Source organism: Lineus longissimus, chromosome 12 (assembly GCF_910592395.1).
Source record: "Lineus longissimus chromosome 12, tnLinLong1.2, whole genome shotgun sequence".
NCBI lineage: Eukaryota > Metazoa > Nemertea > Pilidiophora > Heteronemertea > Lineidae > Lineus > Lineus longissimus.
In genome coordinates this window covers 12,836,346-12,856,559 of record NC_088319.1, presented here as the reverse complement: position 1 = coordinate 12,856,559, position 20,214 = coordinate 12,836,346, and the positions used below count along the sequence as shown (strand labels likewise).

At 41.3% G+C, this 20,214-nt stretch overlaps 1 protein-coding gene across 2 annotated transcripts; it reads left to right on the top strand.

Moving 5' to 3' along the window:
• The first annotated feature begins 861 nt into the window (after positions 1-861).
• Positions 862-19,997, top strand: LOC135496601 (transmembrane protein 26-like). 2 transcript variants are annotated; one of them, XM_064786005.1, is made up of 6 exons: positions 862-934; positions 15,614-15,829; positions 16,042-16,213; positions 16,680-16,889; positions 17,428-17,573; positions 18,156-19,997. In XM_064786005.1, the coding sequence occupies exons 2-6, from the start codon at positions 15,639-15,641 to the stop codon at positions 18,994-18,996; spliced, it is 1,560 nt and encodes a 519-aa protein (XP_064642075.1). In that variant the 5' UTR covers positions 862-934; positions 15,614-15,638; the 3' UTR covers positions 18,997-19,997. The 2 variants fall into 2 exon arrangements, with proteins under 2 accessions (XP_064642075.1, XP_064642076.1); XM_064786006.1 differs by lacking the exon at positions 862-934 and adding an exon at positions 12,414-12,481.
• The last annotated feature ends 217 nt before the right edge of the window (positions 19,998-20,214 follow it).

Below are 20,214 nucleotides of genomic sequence, written 5' to 3'. Positions count from 1 at the left end.
AACTACTGGGTGTTCCCAAAAAGTAAAGCTGCAAATATATAATATCCCCCATGCAAGTGTTATATATTTAAAGAATCCACTCCTACCTCGTGTACAGGATGGTATGAAAGTAAATCTAGTCCGAAGGTCCTAAAACTGAAACCGGGGTAATAAGATGCAATTAAAAACCTTGGTGGTCAAGAAGCTTGATCAGCTATGGGTCACGTATATCATAATCATCAAGTTACACCATTTAGTGGCGCGACTAGTCTAGTAAAATACGTCTATGCGACATTTTTTCAAGGGGTACCGGCCGGCAAAGCCTAGACTCCCTGGGCAGCCCATTGCGTCATCCTAGTTTGGTTAGGGTGAGGAACGAGGCCGGTCCTCTGCGTCCGGAGTGTAGCAAAGCCTCGCTGATTAGGATGACGCAATGGACTGCCCCGGAGGTCTAATACGCCTAGGATGCGAGACGAAATGTTGCTTCCTCCAAAAAGGGGCGTGCGCAGATTAGGGAGAATGAAGAACTTTAAACGAAATATATATTGTACTAAAAATATGTTTTGTCAATTGCAACTTTGCAACTTTTTATCCGATAGTTATCTTCCGACAAAATATTATATACATTACTCCCATCAGCCACACACCTCAGGAAGAAAAGAATCCCTGCTGAAAAGCATCAGATGGCGTTCAGATCTAGCCACAATTTTCAAGCGTCCTAAGTGGTCACGTGACGTGGACGGGATGTTGAGTAGCCTAAAGTTTGCTGATAGCCGATCAGCAGACTAATTGATACGGAAAGAGCCTTATGAATATATATTGTAATATTGGGAACGCCAGCTTTCGAATATTGTACATTTTTCCTGCAAAGCATTATTTTCACGGATTTACATAAGATTTGGATCGATAACGGATTAACTAAACAGAAGTGAAACGAGATACAAATTATCGAAAGGTAGGAGTTTCATATTTTCATACTCTGATGTTAAATAAAAGGCCTACGTCGTACCTTTAATATTCAAAATTTGTAATTGAATTTGAAAATTTCAAATTGTGGAAATGCAACAATGCCGTTGTGTATACAATTATGTATAAATACCTAGTTTCGGCAAATTCGTATGCATAATAACTGCATTAAGCATTGTGTGTACGTACCCCTTTAACTGGCGGGAACTCCTGAAGTTCAGCATCAAAATATGAAATGAAGTCCTATCTCCACATAAGCGTTTCACACCGATATCATCGCGTATCACAAGGCCTATCTTATAATACCTACCACGCATTGCCAATGAAACAACATGAGCTGATACGCGGCGTACCCTGTAAGTGGAAAACTCCCGAGGCAGTCAACACGTCCCTTCATTTGGAGAGGGACGAGACTATAGCCCACTGCGTCCGGAGTGTACTGTATCACTGTGAACGAGCGTACCAGGCTATACACTCACGGACAAGAATCAATTCATGATCATATTTTTGTTATGTAGAGTATTTCAGGACACTCTGGCACATCTTTTTATATCGACTATACACCGGTAGCATTAAGATATGCATTGTGCAATGTGGACAGGACTTTTGATGACAAGACAGTCGTAGTTCGTACTTCGTCGTTCGTACGGGTTGCGAAACCTGCCTATTGTTTTCAAGTAAATCTATGTTTAAATTCACTTCTATATGATGACTTCAACGCCCCTAACCTAACGTAGTCATCAACGTACACGATCATAACCACGCTAATACACTTCGGAATTGATAACATTAATGAAATGACAATGTCATTTGAAAAAAGCATCGATTCTCGCCAAACGTCTGCGCCGCGGTTCTTCTCGGTCTGACGATTTTAATGAATCTAGGCAATTAACCAATTCGTCCAAGAATAACCAAATTAAAAAACAAGATGAGATGAAAAAGTCAAATTTACATTCAACATGGACGTTGAAAACGTATGATCGAGCTGGTTGAAGAAAAAGAAGTTCATGCGGAATAACGGAACGCGATACTGCCGAAAGCCGTATTTTTTTGCGCCAAAAGGGATGCAGTATATCAAATATTCCTAATTTTCCTAGACGGGAAGCATGAGATGGAAAAGTTCTCTCCTTGAGAGTATTTCTGTCTTGGCGTGTTGTATGCGAGTTGTTTCACGTGGACAGGTCGCGGGCGGGTCGTATGAGAAAGTAACAAAGCCAGGTCTCCTGAAAAGCTACTACGTACCACGATTCGGACGGTTCGCTGTGTTTGTATCGTGTGGGTGAATAATGGTGATAAAACCTTTGTAATAAAAGCGTTACAAAGTGTGTCAAGTGGCATTTGGAGTAGATCAACTGGGTATAGCATGTCTTCCCGTTATCAAGGTATACCAAACATCTTAATTAACTGAATCAAACGATATTGTTGATTTCTTTCGCTTACTATCCCCAACCTACGCATAAAACACTACGCACCATTCAATTTTTCTATTTCTAAGCGGCTATACATTGCATATCCGAGTTGGATAACCTCGGATTCTTTAGCGGCGTTTTTGAGAGAAAATTTGGCCTGACTCGCGGAAAGTGTGGGAGGTACTCTTGGTCAAGTGAACATTTCACAGGTGAATAACTATCTAAATTAGCCAAATAAAAGGTAATGAACAAATTGCAGAATGGCTTGGCTGCTGAGTCAAGGTGACTGTATACTGTTTTGGGAGGCAGGGTGTGCTACAGGCAGGTATTGGTTAAAGATTTTAGAAGAGAACAAACCACTACCGTTAACGTGGAAATATTCGCGGCCGCCATTGCATTTCGCGGTTTTGTGAAATTGCAACTTTTGGGTTTGACAACACTTGTAACAGTACTTTCAATTATCCTTCAATTATAGACTAATTTTCGTGGCCACATATTTTCTGTAAACGCAAATAAAGTGCACGCGAATGTTTCCGGGTTTAGAGTAGGTAACTTCCGGTCGGCTCGGACATAAAGTCCCATCAACACAGCCTCGTCCCAAGTTAAGGTCAAGGTGCGCCTCCGCCAATTCTTTGACGCAAGGTTGTATTGAAGCTGTACGTTTTAAAAAAACAGCGTTTATGTTTAAGGTTCTTTAGTGGATATAAATCAGCAGCAGGCCGGGCGTAGCTATACGAAATCCCAAATCGCAGCATATAGTATACTAAGTTCCGCTTCATTTCCAAAGCACAAGGGTGAAAAGGTTGAGATGTCTACAGAAATCCCTCATGTTTCTGCTGGTTGTACAGTGTTGCTGGCATTCTAACGAGCTTTCCCTCTCATCTGCTTCTGGGAAAACAACAGTCCCGACTGACCGACCATACGGGTTGATGCCATCGGTGATATTTATTACTGCAGATTTCGCTGGCGCCTTTTCACCAAGTGCAGTTAACAACAGGGGGTACAAAGAATTCATCTGATAGTGAAAAATACATAAAGCCTTCTTTTCGTTCGCTACACAGTCATTCCTGATCTGTTGATAAACGCATGTTGTTATTCGGAGCTGTTATTTGTCTCAATGAAGCTGTATGCAGGCAAGTTTCTTCAGGCCAAATGTCGTTTCCAATAGAATATTCTATTGAAGGGGATTTCACACGACCAACGTTGCATGCGGCCTGCCTTTTACATCATACTTGCGACAAGAATCGGTGCCGGTGTAAAAGTAAAAAGTGTCCCCCCTGGAAAAAGTGTCCGGGCCTATTGTATTCTGACAGATTATGGCATATGGTTCTATAGAGGCAATGACCGTCAATAGCTCAGCGCATTATAGAATCCTTTGTTCCCGGACATTTTATCCTAGGACATTTTAAACTTCTACACCGGTATAGCTGCGACTGGGAGAGACGGACCATCTAACCCAGCTATGAGCGGTATTCTTTCAGACAAGTGATCTTTTTATCGCCTGTTGTAACGGTGATCATTGTCGGAGGTTGATGTGACAAAGAGCTTTGAGAGGTTAACCTATTAGTTTTACTGCAGGATATATACCACCCAGACACCATTAGTATTTCGTCGGCTTCTTACTGGACGAGCCGAAGGAAAGAACAAGTTTAGGCAAAGAAAGACGAAATATTCCTTTGGCGGTCGGATCCAAAGCTTTCAGAGCTCAAAGGGAAGAAGAGCTAAAACTGTGATAAGGGTCAAGACAGACATAAGAACCGCATATTTCCACTATCATACGTCGACAGGACCCGTCCCGGCCTATACCTCCATCGATATGATGTCTTGTTTATATTTTCAGCCACACTAGACTCAAGCAAAGCAATCATTTTCCGCTTTTTAAAAACGATAAGGAGGTTTAGACAGGTTATTCTGACACCAGATTGAGATCGCCGCCGGCAAGTAAGGAAAGGTTACCTTCGCTTTGCATGTGCAACAACAGTTTTCGGCGGAAATCAGTTTTTCTCTCTCACATGATTGCCGCATCTTCAGCTGAGCAAAGATAGCACTCGGGCTGTATGTCAGTTGGTTTTTGCAGCAAGCAAAAAGCATCATTTCCTTCACTCAGTGAGAAAATGTGTCCTCCTTATAGGCCGACCAGGCGAACCAAACAAAAGATGAACTACCTGTTTCCATGATGCTCATTACTTATGACGCCTCGCAAGGCTCGCAAATAATTTTATTTTGATGCTTTAAGGCAGCAAGAACTAAAATAATTTGATTTTCAAGATGTGGTTTTGAATATTGATATGTCCATTCATCTCCGGCTTGCCCCGCAAGAATTCCACTTCTAACATTTGATTTGAAACATGACTCCACCCGCCGCAGACTAGCTGTCGACCCATCTGTAGGAGCGGGTGGGATCAGTCGCACTGCACCGCGCCATAGACACGATTGAACACAAGCAGAAACCAATCTCTATCCGAAGGAACAGTTTAATCAAGAAATTAAGCAAATAATCCCCGTATCGGTATTAGTAAAGTGGGCAATTAAGAGAGGTTGATGTAATGACTCGACCTTGGTGCCACTTAATGTCCATAATGCATGCTCGCTTTTTCGGGGAATTCTTAAACCCACGTCAAGGATGTACTTTTTCATGACGACAAGACAGTCTGATTTGTCGAAGGCGAAATCACTGGTCGAATTGACGGATCAGATATCTCCTGTCCTAGACACCTGTACAGTCCATTTCGTCATGGATCCTGATCGTCTTCCGGGCTACAGGACGAGGCCGGTCGACTGCACCTGGAGTGTATCCCTTGAGCCACTCGGGCCATGACAGTGAGTGGCGGTAGCATAACTCGTGATGTCCACATCGAAAAGCTCAGAAGATTTTGTATAAACCTTTTTCTCTATCAATGAAAGAGTTCAAACCCGTAGTTTCCATCGTATAGCATTCTACGGGACATGTGAAAGTGCGCGATCACTAAGCCCCTCGAAACAACATTTTACTCACGAAAAGCCGATATGAACGATACGGCGTTTACCGTACTCCCACAAGAGATTGTCTTTTAATATTACCAAAGTAGAAATGGAACATTTAATTGATTAGTTTGACCTTGATTGATTCAAAATGTCAAAATCGAGGAGTGGGATCTGAACAAATCTCCAACGCATGGTCAATGGCATTCGTCCAGTTCTGTTCGATATTCTCTAACCTCTGGTGCTGGAGAGTTGTTCCATTTTTCGTTCAGCTCTACCTACGAGGGTGGGAGCTCTCAACAATGTTTAACAAACACTCTGAGAACATACGGAGGTGCAGTCAACACCTTAGCCATGTAATATTGTACAGGATGCTGTGTGTCTTATAATACTGACCGTTTCGAACCCATAGTGAACGTGATTGATTGATAACCATTTAACCCTAAACGGTTTTCATGTCAAATATTGTGAGAAACACAAGAATCTAAGATCGTGTGTTTACCATTAAAGAATACGTGCTTACCTAGAGTCTAATGACGACACATAGTTTATTTCGAGGGGCGTATGGCCAGGACCAGCTTATCATTAAAGTCTAAGATTATACCCATCAGACACTATAGTTGTAAAGGTTAAGTGATACTTTACCTCTATCGACCATGAAAAGCAGTCTCTCACCCACCAAATGACGTTATTAAGCCCTCTTGCGTCATCCCGCGGAACGCCTCCATCATTACCCCGACAATTTCAGTCCAAGAAATCATAATTAATGAGTCATTCTTTCCCCGTTTAAGTTCTTTTGGCACTGAAGGAAACCATCAACGAACACGAACACTTCGCTGAGTAACCTTACAACATCAAATCTGACCTTGTACCAGACTTGTTGTGACTAATTTCTTCGATTTTCGTGACAGACACTCATGACATTGTAACTTGTCAATTTCAACTATATCTTTAATAATGAGTAGCCTACTGTAATATATATGACTGTTTACACATTCAACAATCAACATAGCGAATGACACATTTCAATATTATATGCACATGCTTTTGATTAATCAATTTTAAGCAGTGTAACATTGACTTCGGTGCTGACGATAGTCGGCTTCATAAGTAAATGTCACTGTCCTTTTGGGTTGCTGTGCGAAAACGATTGGGTCTTTTTCTTCAAAATTTGGTTTTTCTTAAAAATCTAAATCCGCATAAAGCATATCAAGGGAAATTTTACCTTTTCCGTAACAGAACAAATCTCGTCTTGGTTCCGTTTCTCAAAGTACAGCAGTAGCCTTCCAAAGAGATATGTTGCAAACTTTGATTATCAACTTGCCCTCTGCCTATTCTAGATTGATTAACATACAACACGTAATTAAAAGGAAAGACTGAAGTGTGTTTTCAAGAGTATGCTATTTTATTGAAATTGGTCGACAACTGATCAACATGCTAGTCCAAGGCCACTTTTTGTGAGAGTTAAGTTAGTAACATATTTGAAAACTATACGTTGCCCTCCTTGATTGATGCAGAGTCTTTCAAGTGACTCTGGATGAACCAATAACGTCTTATCAAAAATTCCGCAACTCTTCTAAACCTAATGAGTTTTTTTTCTCTTCAGTTAAAAAACTATTTGCCTCTGATATATCGTTCAGTAGAGTTAGCTGGCTAGGTCGATCAAGTTGGTGCTTTTTGATAGTGAGGTTTCGCAAATCTCACGAATAATGAATTACGAGTTACTAACCTTTAGTTCTAAAGTAACTCACGTTCCATTTAATACATGTAGTCAGTTGCATTTAAAGGTGACGGACGTGCGGATATGCATGCTTTCGTCCAGCTCTGCGCTTGTTGAACGGACGCTGGAACAATGTAAAGAACTTCGTGACAACTCGGTGTGTTCGTCTCCACGAATACAGAATTCGCTGCGTCTAAGACAGTTCAATGGCTTGGCAAACTAACTTTGCATTTCAAATGACCCTTCTAAGAGGAACAGACGTTAATCAGCTAATAAAATTATAATCATATCGTTAATTTTTCAGATAACGATTCGGGATTCGGAATTCGTGAAATTTGCAAAACCTCACCACTGTACGAAACTCCTTATACATGTATACTGATATCCTGATCTTAGGGCGTTTCACTCGGCACTTACCAAGCTCATGTAATTTGTTCGAGGGGAGGAGCATGTAACTGACCCAGGTATGCGAGGATGGTATATTGACTTACATCATGGCATTGAAAGTGTTGGTAATATTTGTCAAAATATCAGGTAAAACCATGGTAAAACTAAACAGAGCTTGATAAGAATGCAAACAAGATTCCTTTGGCACTTTTTTAGCAAAGCAGTTCACTGCATGCGTGCTATCGCTCGGAAAACATAGAATTTTGGGAACTGGGACATTAGTAGCCAACAATATTCAATTGTCTCTTTGTAATACTTTTGAAATTGACAAGCCATGAATCCTCATGAGCCATGGCAGACATTCACCACAAGCTAAGTTGATAAAAAATAGTAATATATTTCATGCAATTGGCTGTTCAATTTGTACATGTAAATAAAACCATGCTGCCTTCTGCAGAGGCGCTGCGATGAAATAACAATGAAGCATCTCTCGTGGTGACTGCAGTGGTTTCATAGTTACATGTAGCTGGTCTCCATCAGATTGCCGCAAGCATATTGCGTCAACACCCGCTTACATATTGAGCAAATCATCAGCCACTGGCACCTTTGTCATGCATGGCTGAGGAATGGTTAGTCTATCATTGATAGATATCCCGGTCTTGGGCCGTAATCCTAACACTGAAGGGGTCGTCGAAAAAATTGACTTGCCAAGGATGACAATCGACTTGACAGCATGAGCCTTCCAACACCAACAACAACACGAAAGCAACGGAGAACAACACGAAAATCGAACATTGCATCAGTGCACTGCCTTTCAGAATTTTCGGTAATTCTTTGGTGGTGTTTTACTTTAATTGGGGCAAGATATCTGTTGACTCTGAAGTTTTCATCAACTACCAATTAAAATCACCTTGGCACGTACTGAGTCTGCTGCCTGTATGTGCCATAACAGTACATGCGAAGTGGAGTAGATCTCTTGAGGAAGTAGCACTCTCTCACTTTGTCTGTTTGTAGAGGTTATCAATATAAATTTCCTTCCGACAGATCTTCCGTAAAAAGGGAAATTTTCCGCTAGGGTGTTTTATTGACTTGCACTGTACGGACGTGGAGGCCGTTATCATGCAGGGTAATAGCGTTTGTTGTGGCGAGTCAGTTTTGATCTCAAGTGCTATGTACTGGGAAGCATCTTTCGCGAAAACCTCCGATGACTTTTGATTTGTTATCTTGAAGTTTTCCACGTGCGCCACTGAGCTCACCTAGCTTTTAACAGCGCCATAAATCTCGAGATATACCCTACACCAGTTCCCTGAGAGGCTAAATGCCTGTTCTGTTCCGGTGAGCAAGCCTATAAGTCATTTTACAGGCCCGGCATGTTGCTGGAAACAGTTTTGATAAATTATATCAATTAAAGTAGTACTTCAGTCAGCGAATGACCCCTCCCATGACGTCCAATACAATAAACAACTCCAATTTTTAGTTCCAGCCTCACCCGAAATCCACCCCATTTTCCATCTTTGTTCGTTTTAAAATGACAGTGGCGGGATAAAAAAAACGAGATCTAAGGGGGACGTGGTTGGTGTGAGGTGATGGGGGCATCCTGGACTAACATGCCATACCAGTCGCTACAATAAACAACTCGGATTTTTAGTACCTCAAAGCTTTGTATATATTATCATCTCGGTAATCGTGGTGGTCGTGTAGGTGGTCTATTCTCGGACAAAAACATACATTTGCCGGCAACAATAAGAACAGAACAACAATATTTATTCAAGTTATCCATGAGATCGGAGAAGGCAAGGAGATATGGAGAAGGCAATAACTTATCCGTAGCCTTTCGGTTCTTGTTCGAGTCAGTTTATCATCTGATGCGCATCATCCGAGAAAAGCGCTCGATACGTTATGATGAATATTCCTGTGTTTTAGTGCATGCAGTTAACGCCATGGCGTGGACCATGAAGATTTCATAATCGCTAAAATTGCAATCATCCACAGTCTTAATCTTTCATACACAGTCGGCATTTCCGTATTCGCATTATAATAAAGTATGTTTTGAGAGTGCGTATCAAACACGAACTGTTTCCTAGACAAAAAAGAGAAAATGTTAAGCGACTTTCTGTGTTGTCTTACACACACGCACGTGGTAACAATGATGGAAACATAATCACCACAAGAAGAATGAACGTATATCAAAAAATGTTGATTTACGATTGAGTGAGTATAAACTGTTGATATCGATACGCATGGCTATCATCTAAAGCGGAATTTCTGAAAAGCTGCCAACAAGTTGTAATATCATTCATTTGTCGTACCTGCTTGTTGAAGATTCCAGGAACTTTCCAAAACTGCAGATTAAGTGTGATTTTCCGTAGTGTTTTATACGGCGATCAGATAGTCAGCATAAGGGTTTGCGTGACAGATCATTGAGAGCAAGCACTATATATCTTTGCGCCGACATGCACGGAAGGGCTGCTGAAGCAACATGTTGTAAGAACTATAGTACTTATATTCATTTGTACCAACATTCGCCATCAAATTTCCAGGTGCATGAATGATTAGATTGTTGCTCCAACAAAACGGTGGGATCAATACACCGGGTGTCGCTCAAGGAGCTCCAGTCCACTCAACTCTATGTTGGTTCGCCAAGACTACAGTTTATTAGAGGCTGTATCCGTCCTCCTATACCTACCGATCTGCTTCGAGCTGCACTCTACCTGACCAGACAGTCTCTTCCGCTCAGTTGATCTAATAAAGTGCACGAAGCAGTGCTCCATATTCAAACAACAGTATTTATATGAAACGTGCAGTGGGGGAGAGTCACCGGGTAAACCTATGTAATAATTGTGATTCAGAAGGATGTACATGGGTAAACTACGGGTATTGGACTTGAATACAGCCTATAAACTGCTAACCAAAACTATATCATTCATCATGCGATGGGTCCGTGAGTCAGCGATTCGTCATCTCTCCATCTTTGAAGTAAATAGGAATGCTTCAGCATCAAGGTCACTATTAAATGATAGTTGTGAGGCACTTGATGATACATTAAATGCAAAGGAATGTTTTGCATCAATTTATCTCCTATTGAACATATTCAAGCATCTCCAGGTGCAAAATACACACACTGCTCTGATGGCCATTCCAGATAGCCCGATCGACCAAGGGATTGCTGGTTCCATATAAATAGCGTGCTCCAGTGGTTAAGGGTTAACCATACGCACCGCCATTTTGGCTAGGACTTGAAATCCTAAAGCAATTAGAACTCTTTAAGAACGAAACTAAGAATATCAATTTCAAAACATCTAGTTGGTAAGATCACTGTCGTAACTGTAAACTAGCACCAGATTTAGCAAGTGTCCAAAAATAAACGATAAACAGCAATCTTTATGGTGCATCATTTTTAATGATACACTCTGTACAACAAAGGTCATCCATTACAGAATGTGACAGGGACTTCATTTGCTATATTAAAGAGTATCAATTAAAAGTGCAGCGCAGGAAATAATTTGAATAAGCAAACAATGCTGCTATTGCCGTCAAAATAGCATTCACGATTGGCATAACCTCATTTATTACAACCAGTAGCATCAACCTGATCATATATTTTCACGAAAAGAATCCTACAAGCCATTATAGTTAGTGTTGTGATAGCAGTGAGTAATTATCATTCATTGCAAGCATAGCAAGCATTGCAACTTGAGAGAAAAATATCTTTAGAGCAGTTTATTATCCTTTTACTAAAATTAGGTGCTATGAGATTTCAACATTTCGCACAGCTGTCAAGGTGAATAAAGAACTTCGTACGACGAGAGGGGGCTTTAAAATAAAACATAGTCCACTGCACGTTCACGGATCGATATCTATATATACAAGGTGCGTTTGCTTACTCACAAGTTGTTGCACCAGAGCAACCAGTCAAAGTACTTGCAGGACTTTCTCACCATCTACCAACCTGGGCGTGAACTTCGATCATCGGACAGTTCAAGCTTGTGATCCCCAGTTCGCGTGGGAATGTCGGTGATCGAAGTGTCCAGGTTTATGCACCCCGGTTATGGAACAGCCTGCCGCAAGAGATGCGCTGTCTTACAGTCGCTGGTGCTTTTGCCTCAAAGACTATTTTGTCGTCTGATTTTATCTTCTCACTTATGTTTTACTTCAAATACTTATGTTTTATCATCACATGTTTTAAAAATGCTCATGTCTTATTTCATGTCCTATAATGCTTATGTTTCATTTCACGGCCATTTTTATTCATGTTTGAACAGTGCATAGAAAACTTTCATGTTAACCTTGCACTTTAATATAAATAAATAATAATAATAATTATTATTATTATTATTATTATATACTATCAGTGGCTCGTAGGAGGGTCAATACCATTTTTATCTGAAGAGGAGGCTATGCATACACTCCTAAAATTTCTTAGTAAAATCGACTTATCTGGTAGTTTCTACTGCACCAAGCCGTCAGCGTTCACTGTAAATGCAGGTTCATTTTTTTTCAATTGACAGGTTAGTTGCCTGTAACCTGTTGCAAACACTGCTGATATATTGCCTATTTGGTTATGCACGCCGATATTGATAACACTTAACTGATCAGGAACCACGAGGCACTGCATATCCTATTTCCCAGGACCGGCGTGATCCATTCTCCAAGCAGATATTGAAAGGATATTCTCTCTCTGCCAACACAGGTCTCCATTACAACATAAGGGCTACGTGTACTGCGTCCATCTACCTATCCATCACAATTTTCAAGTATTTCAGGAATTTTCAAGTTCACTTTTAGAACCCCTCCCCTCCACTTTCTCAATCGTCAAGACATAGATAGGGCGGCGGTCAGCAGCGGGACTTGGCCTTATCACTTCCAGCCACTGATCGATCCACGGAACTTTACCTTCATGTATCTGTCAGAGATATTGATTAAACAATTAATCAAGAAGAAACTGATTCTATAGATGTCGAAAAGCATTCAGAGTGAACTGTGTTTGAAAATTGCACTTTCGTGGGGTGACGTCGAAAGATTCATCGGACTTTGGTTGGATTGCAGTCAATGTCATCAGGTATCGCTGTGTTCGAAAACTAGAGTAGACACACAATCTCGCGAGTATGTCATCTCGCCATGCATCAAATTCGTACTAGATAAGCCAGAAACTAGGTATACCATCCAATCACCATACCCGATAACTCCGAGCGCTATAAATCTGAAAACAAGGTAACGCTGAACCTTTCTGTTGTAATCGGATTTTCGAGAGTTGCTAGACCTGGTAAGGTAGGAAATTACCATCTTACGGTTGGTCTGCAGGCCATTTATTGAGACGAGAAAAACAAATTTGAAAAAATTGAAACTGCATCACACAAGACTTCACCTGCTGGCATTGTAATGATCATGAATGTCTTTATTGCATATTTTCGATAAAAACGTTACAATTATAATAAAGTCTTTGAAGACATTATTTTAGCCGAGTTCGTTGAATCCATTATTTCCACGTTTTGAGGTGGTTCAAATCTTGCCATGTACAGTGAAAGATGTCAAATATCATCAAATGAAAGATAGTCATACTAATCATGCTGATATGTGCCGAGATCTCAACGGTACATCCCACGTGGATTTCGACTGAGAGAGCATTCCTGGAATGAACTGAGTCAACTTCCAAAGTTGTAAGATGATCACCTCTCTTCAATGAAGAGGCAAATGTTCGACGAGAAATTGTTTGTCATGATAACAGCAGTGTATGACCGGTCATACACGGCTGATGATAATGATGGTGTTTGCTCTGGTGAAATGCTGTGTTTTGTCTTGCAGTGCCTGATGGATCATATTTGCGCACAAGATGACGACGTAGCTAGGACCAAATACATTTATTTGAATGACTCTGCTAGGCCGAAATACATTCAAAACCGTCGTCGAACTCGATACTGACCGTTATGTTATGATCCAAACTGCAACTCACAGGTTACGAATTATTCTTGCTTTGAACATTAGCTGATCAAATCTCTGCGAATGTTGACGGACTTTAAATATGTATTCCCGTCAATAAAACGTGCCGCCTTCACACACCATTCACACACACAAACCACTGCAAGGTACTGTAGCTCGTGGAGAAAACGCCACAATTTGCGTCCGTTGTTGATACTTAGCCGTTCTTTCACCAAAGAAAGAACTTTAAAGCACACTGCTTCTGTATAGGCATTTCTTTATATTGACCTATCATATCGACAATGCTGAGCTTACAAGTCGTATAATGCATCAGTGACATACATGTATCCAGTGGAATGGGTGATTAGAAACTAAACGTTCGTACGGAAAGTCCTATTGTAAGTGAACAGGACGGTCTCAGTAAAAGCTTTCATTGGTCTTTATTCATACCAACCAATATGTTAGCCTGACATGAATCATTATTGCATATTTCAGTTCGGCAATTGCTTTGTTTTATCTTGTACAAGATGTTGCGGAGTGTGTGTGATTTCAAATTTTCGTTGTTGCGTCGTTCATTCTCGCACATTCCGTTGATACCGTCGAGTAACACCACATCTCTTGTAAGATTTTGGTAGCTGTAGCTCGTCGGTGTACCTTTGGCACGTTACAGTTATAAAAAAAGATCTAGACCGTCGGCATTCTTAACAATTTGTCCAGCGCCGTCACATACCTAAATTGGAGCCTGCAAACCCACCAATAGCTAACAAGATCGCGCTCTGTAACTTCAACCATCATGGCAGTCGAGTTGGGAAAAATGACAAAGTGGCTCTTAGATAAGGACCCAAATATTTTAACAGCGTCTATGGATTACATTGCGACGCTGAACACGTCAGGTCAGACGATTTCTCTCACTTGAAGAATATCCATAGGTTCTACCGCCGAGTCGCAGTGAATAGTAATTAGGAATTTTCATGTGTTGATTGTTTACTTTTAATCTATTCATGTTGACATCTGTATTGTTGAGTATTTGATTGCTATGTATATTTTTGATTGGGTCATTGACATAATGGAGATTTCTGAGCATCGTTTCGCTACATAAACTGACACCGTTAACTTCGAAGATATACTCTTATTAAAAGGGGTACGCCGTCGGTAATAACTTGTGGTCCAGGAACATGGAAATATACAATGATGCCGTGCAGTTATTATGCATACGAATTTGGCGAAAGTTGATATCAATAGGATATTTGTAGGCCAGCAGTCAGAGGGCCAGGGCTGTGCCCCTTTCCGCAATAAATATATACCTGAACAAATTCTTTCTTGTCCGTACGAGCATTTCACTCAAGCTATTCTTTCACGTCAGCATGAGTTTATAAGGAATCACTACCACTATAAAAAAATGTAAATGCATCTGCCAATAATAGTAGAACTAAAACCACGCATCTTGGGAGGTTGAACGTGGGCACCTGAAGATTTTTCAGCTTTTGCTGAAATAGTACTTAACCTTGGCCTCTTTAAAAAAGGAGTTGATGGATAATCACTTGGAATTGGTTTTTATACTTGTGTGTAATCATCTGCACGACAACCAGTCAGGGGTCGGTCTTGATCTTTGGATCCAAATAGTTTTAACGTTATGAGTAGCATCTTGTCTATGAATCTCCACAGCAAAATTGTATTGTTTGAAATGCTTCAGAGTCATCATGCAACGGACATGCATGACATGCCGTTGATGCCCTTTGAAGTCATGTACGGTATGTAAATGAAGTGGATTTATTCGTCTTTGATTAGTATCATATCAAACTTTTATATAGTGCGTTAAAGTGATCCAATCAGAGCTTTATCATTTTCTGACAAGGATCAACGTAACGATATCAGAACGCATGATGAAGATACGATTTTGTCTTAGTGATTCACCCGTACTTGTTCAGTAAGAAAACACATTTAAGAAATGGATTTCTACAATGTTTCTGAAATTCGACTAAATTTCATAAACGTATAAAAATCAATCAGAAAATGTGCAATATGGTTCAAATTTGACATTACTCTGCCGATAAATCACTAATAAATCGGCGTTTTGGGCTGCTGGAAATCACTGAAGTTATTTCAATGAACGTTTTCTAGTGCAAGAGTTTTACCGAAACCAATGTGACAGAATCGTGCCTTGGACTCATACTAGAAACAACCGGATACTACATGTATACTTACAAAAATATATAAGCGAGCCATATATTTTTAACGCATAATCTCTAATTTCAGTTTTATTGATATTTTCCAGATTCTTCCTTTGTCCAAATGGGGAGATGGGATGTCTGAATCTTTTCCGGGCAGTCTTCGTTCGGTTGATCTTCTCCTGCCATGGCCTCATTGCAATATGGCGGCTGGTCATCGTTGCCAAGGACGACCGCTATTGGTACCTGACAGCGGCACTAGGTGGCCTTTTCATCGAGTCGCTCATCACTATATGTAAGAAGAAAGGGAGAGAATGGAAATGGTTAGGACACTTGTATACTAAGTATATATAGCCCCCCCTCCCCCCGTTCTTTTTGGCAACTGCGTCTTATCTCGCGTCAGGCTGACGTGAGCTATCTTCGAAGCGGGTTACTTCGGAAGGTTTTGCTGCTGTGCTTAATCGTTGGGCGATGGATGCTCTTACGACGCCACGAATCGAACGTATTTATCATTGCATATATAACTGTTTTTCAGGTTTTGTCCAAGTGTGCTTTTCTATCTGCTGAGTGTGGTACCAGCAATATGGTTCCTTGAACTTGACGAGCTGCACAAGCGAATCAAACTAAAAAACCGGTTCAACTCAACGTCGGAAAAGACGTTTAACGAATCATCGGAGGAACTCCATGCCTCGCTCGAAACCTTTGGGGTCAGTATGTCCAGAATCTGTCAACAGAAAAGTCGTTTCTATAATCTCTGCAGTTTGGTATCCGACTTCTGCCAACCGTGGTGCTAACTACCAAGTCCTCAATAAAAGTAGAACTGTTCCCGTTGACACCAGTGTAAAGTTCCCTTATTTCCGATAGATATATATGTCGGTTCTGGTAAAGTCACTGACCGCTGACCCTGTTAAGAAGGACTGGATGAACGGTTGAGAAACTGGTGTTAAGGACCACTGATTACGAGAGCGAAGTACCCTAAGTTATTAACAGAAAATCGGGAATATTAGGGAATGTGACGTGTAATGTTTTCTATAACACCCAATATAGCGTCCCTCTCTCCTCACTAAAAGTAATAGATGCTATAAAAATTTAAAAACAGGGAGGTCTTTGCGGTTCACAGAAAGTACTACAACTCTTTTAAAACTTATTATATGATCTATCTCACACCTTCAGCTGGAATTCGAAATCCGCATCCCGCTCGTCCTCTCCTCCGACCAGTGGATCAAGACAATCGAACAGGTTTTGCTGCTGTGTTTGATCGTCGGGCGATGGATGCTACCAAAAGGGAAGCTGACACATGACCAGTTGTCGCAGTTGTTGTTGGTCTATATCGGGACTGCTGCTGACATTGTGGAGTTCTTTGACGCTTTTAAGGAGGACCAGGTAAATTATTTTGAAGGAAAGAGTACGGTGGGAAATGAGTGCAATTGCAAGTTTGAAGAAAAAATTAGTTGCTGAAGAGAGCAGTAGACAGTTCCGCCATCTCTCTCAGGAATGATGAATTGACGGTGTACTGATGTCCTTCAAGCTTGAAGCCTTTCAACTATCAGTTCTTATTAGAGATAGCGTCACCGTGGTATTTTATGTTCTGACTGGTGTATACAGAATAAGATTGGTACCTGGTTACCTAATCACAAGATGACGGGGCGAAATGAGTAGATCGATCATGTTCGCCATTTTGAACTTCTCTTGGGCATTTTGCGCACTTTCTTTCTAGACCCTTTGGTCGGGTTAGAGGGGTGAATTTGATCATTTGGACCGCCCTATCCAGTTGTCTTGTTCTAGGTACCGGGGTTGCCGTGTTACCGGAGGCCTTGTAATGGTAATAAGAGAGGACACCATTCGGGACCGGCGATTCTAGGTCATCGTAGCATGGTGGTCGCCGACCGGGGTTCCACTGTAATATAAATCTCAATTTCAGGTGAAATATAACGAGATGTTATGCGTGATAATTTTGAGCATCTGGTCCTGGAGTTTGCTTCAGTTCACTATGGTCTTGACAGCGACCCGAGCGCGTAAGGATCAATCAGGCCTTGTTTCAAAGGTCGCGGTCGACCCCAACCAAAGGTGAGAATAGATCGGTTCCAGATAGTATCACAGATTGCTGCGCAGAGGTCAAATGAGGCAGTCGGCCATGTCTGCCCTGTTTCATATATAAATGGTCGAGGTCACATCATGCATGTCACATGCCACAGCCGCAGACGCTGATTGGCCGAGAGAATCTGTTATGATCACACGTGAGATGTCCACTTTGCGCCAATCGCGTTCATTTGACATCACAGAAACTTGGCACACATGAATGATCGTTTCATTTCCTCGTGCTGACATCTCGTGAGACAATGCGTGAGAAGAAATCTGCATCGTCATCAATGACGTTGGGTTGAGGACAGATTTTGATCGACTATGTGAGGACTGAATTTTGCTTGAGGTTCGTTTATAGAGTGCCGACCTCCTGACCTCGGTAATGGGTTCGAATCCCTTCCGTGGTGTATAGTTCTCTCTGAGCTCGTTAGTGTTCGAAGGTTAGATTAACGCTCAGTAACTGCTCCTGAACATCCCTCTAAAGACCTGAGGTGTCAAAGTTCTTCGAGCAGGGACCTAGCGCTTTAACTTCACTCCCGCCATCATATGCTATTTTTTCTATTCTAGCTGTTGCACCCCTGATGTCTACGGTATAATCATCTCAATCTTCATGCAAGACGCGCCCTTCCTTGTCCTCAGGCTCCTTCTTATCTTCCGCTACGACGTGGTCAGCTACACCAACATGTTCTTTACCTCCAAAAACACACTTGTGATATTGCTTCTCATGTACAGACTCATAGTCGTACAGTGTACGATACGGAAGGAGGTACAAAAGTTGAAACGGAACAGTAAAGTCGTACACGAGAGTACGAGTCGACAAAGATTATTATTACATAGTTACGAGAACCACTGCGGAGGGCGCTCGCCGAATGGATACAAATATTACGCTCCGAGCAATTTGGCGACGAGTTACACTTACGACGAGTTGCAAGTTTACCCGACTAAGAAAAATAAGCATTCGCGTGATAAAAAACGACGACAGTCGTCGAAGAACTCGCCAGTCGTACCTCAAAAATCACCTCGACCGGAGTTTCGGCCGCGGTTGGATTTACCTAATAATGTAGAGCGCGACGGTTCCGGCTCCAGCGGAAATACGCCATTTTTGACGCCCATGATTCTGCGTCATGATGACTTTGTGACGCCCGATTCGACGCCTGGGACACCCAAAGGGCATAAAATGTGGGATCCCCAGGTGGAAAGATGCCCCAAAAGCCTCCTGCAGACGCCCAAGGCGCAAACTTTAGGCCCCGTTCGGCCGACTAGTCTAACACACACGTGCACGAACTCTCATAAAAATGCTTCCGCGCAAAAACCAATGCGGTCGAAATCATGTGAAGCTCTGAGCACTGGGAACCGGAAGAAGAAAGGATGTCCCAAGAAGCCCGGACCTAAAGTTAAAAAGAAATGAATTTTGTCGTCGTTGTTAATAGGCTTGATCATCTTTGGATCGAAAGGAGGTGTCCTTTTTGCTCATGAAATGTCAAATGACCCCAGAGACACTGTCTGTTGGTTGATACCGTACATACATGTTACATTCATTCAGCTGCAGCGCAATAATCGCGAGCAGGTGATGATAGCCCGGATGTAGAAACAATGTTGCACAATTGTAGTCTAGAATGCATTTTGAAAAAAAAATTCTCTGCGAAGGAGGAAAATGATTTTTAAGACAGACAGAACGCTTTATTATAAAGGATTATGGATAGCAAGTAACATCCGTTGACACTCATTTGAATGTTTTCTCTCAATATGGTGGAAAGGGCCGCAATGACGCAATTCTAAGCTCTGGCTATGGCATAGTTGCCACGGCTACAATCAATAGTCAAGGAGAATAGTTTGTCTGTTAAAAATGTGAGGTGGACATTTAAAAGCGATATAAAAACACTCATCCCAAGTTTCATCCTGCCGGCTTTTCTAGTTGCTACACTGTGGCTATGTTTATTTCAAAACACCTATAACCATTGGACCAGATTAAAACGATAGGAAGGTTTCTCAAGCCTTGCTAAGAGCTACGAAGTACGAGGCGTGTAAATACATTTTACGGGACGATATGAAAATCTCACCGATTCCGTTCCTAAATGACTATTTATGAAAAATGATTTACGAGTGTCGCGTAAATGAATATTAACACAGGACATTCGTTTAATAATTTAATAATTGGACGGGCACATGCTCTGGATCTTTCCTTGGAACCATCCCAAATCGTCTTGGGTGACCTTGGTGAAGGCCAATGGTTGGAATATGGAGCTTTAGTACATCTGAATGTATTAGATGCATGCACTATGGAGTTGTACTCTGGTGCACGCCGGCCACTATTCTCCATAATACTTTAACTGAAATGCTGTATAAGTTCTGCATGTTTCTATTTGTGTTGTTTAATTGCCAGTCTGTTTTGCTTCCACCTATGTTGAAAATTCCAAACAATGTCGATCTCTTTTTAATACTGTCTTCCTTTTACTTTTTGTAAACAACGTTGTCCTAGGTAGAAGAGTTCATATTGGATTTTATGGAACCTGTAAACGTTTCTTGTACGAAACGTTTCCCTGCAAGCTTCGTGCAGCTTTTTCAGTCGAATTGATTATATAATACTAGAGTGTTTTTACAAGAATGTTTTACAGATATCGTAAAA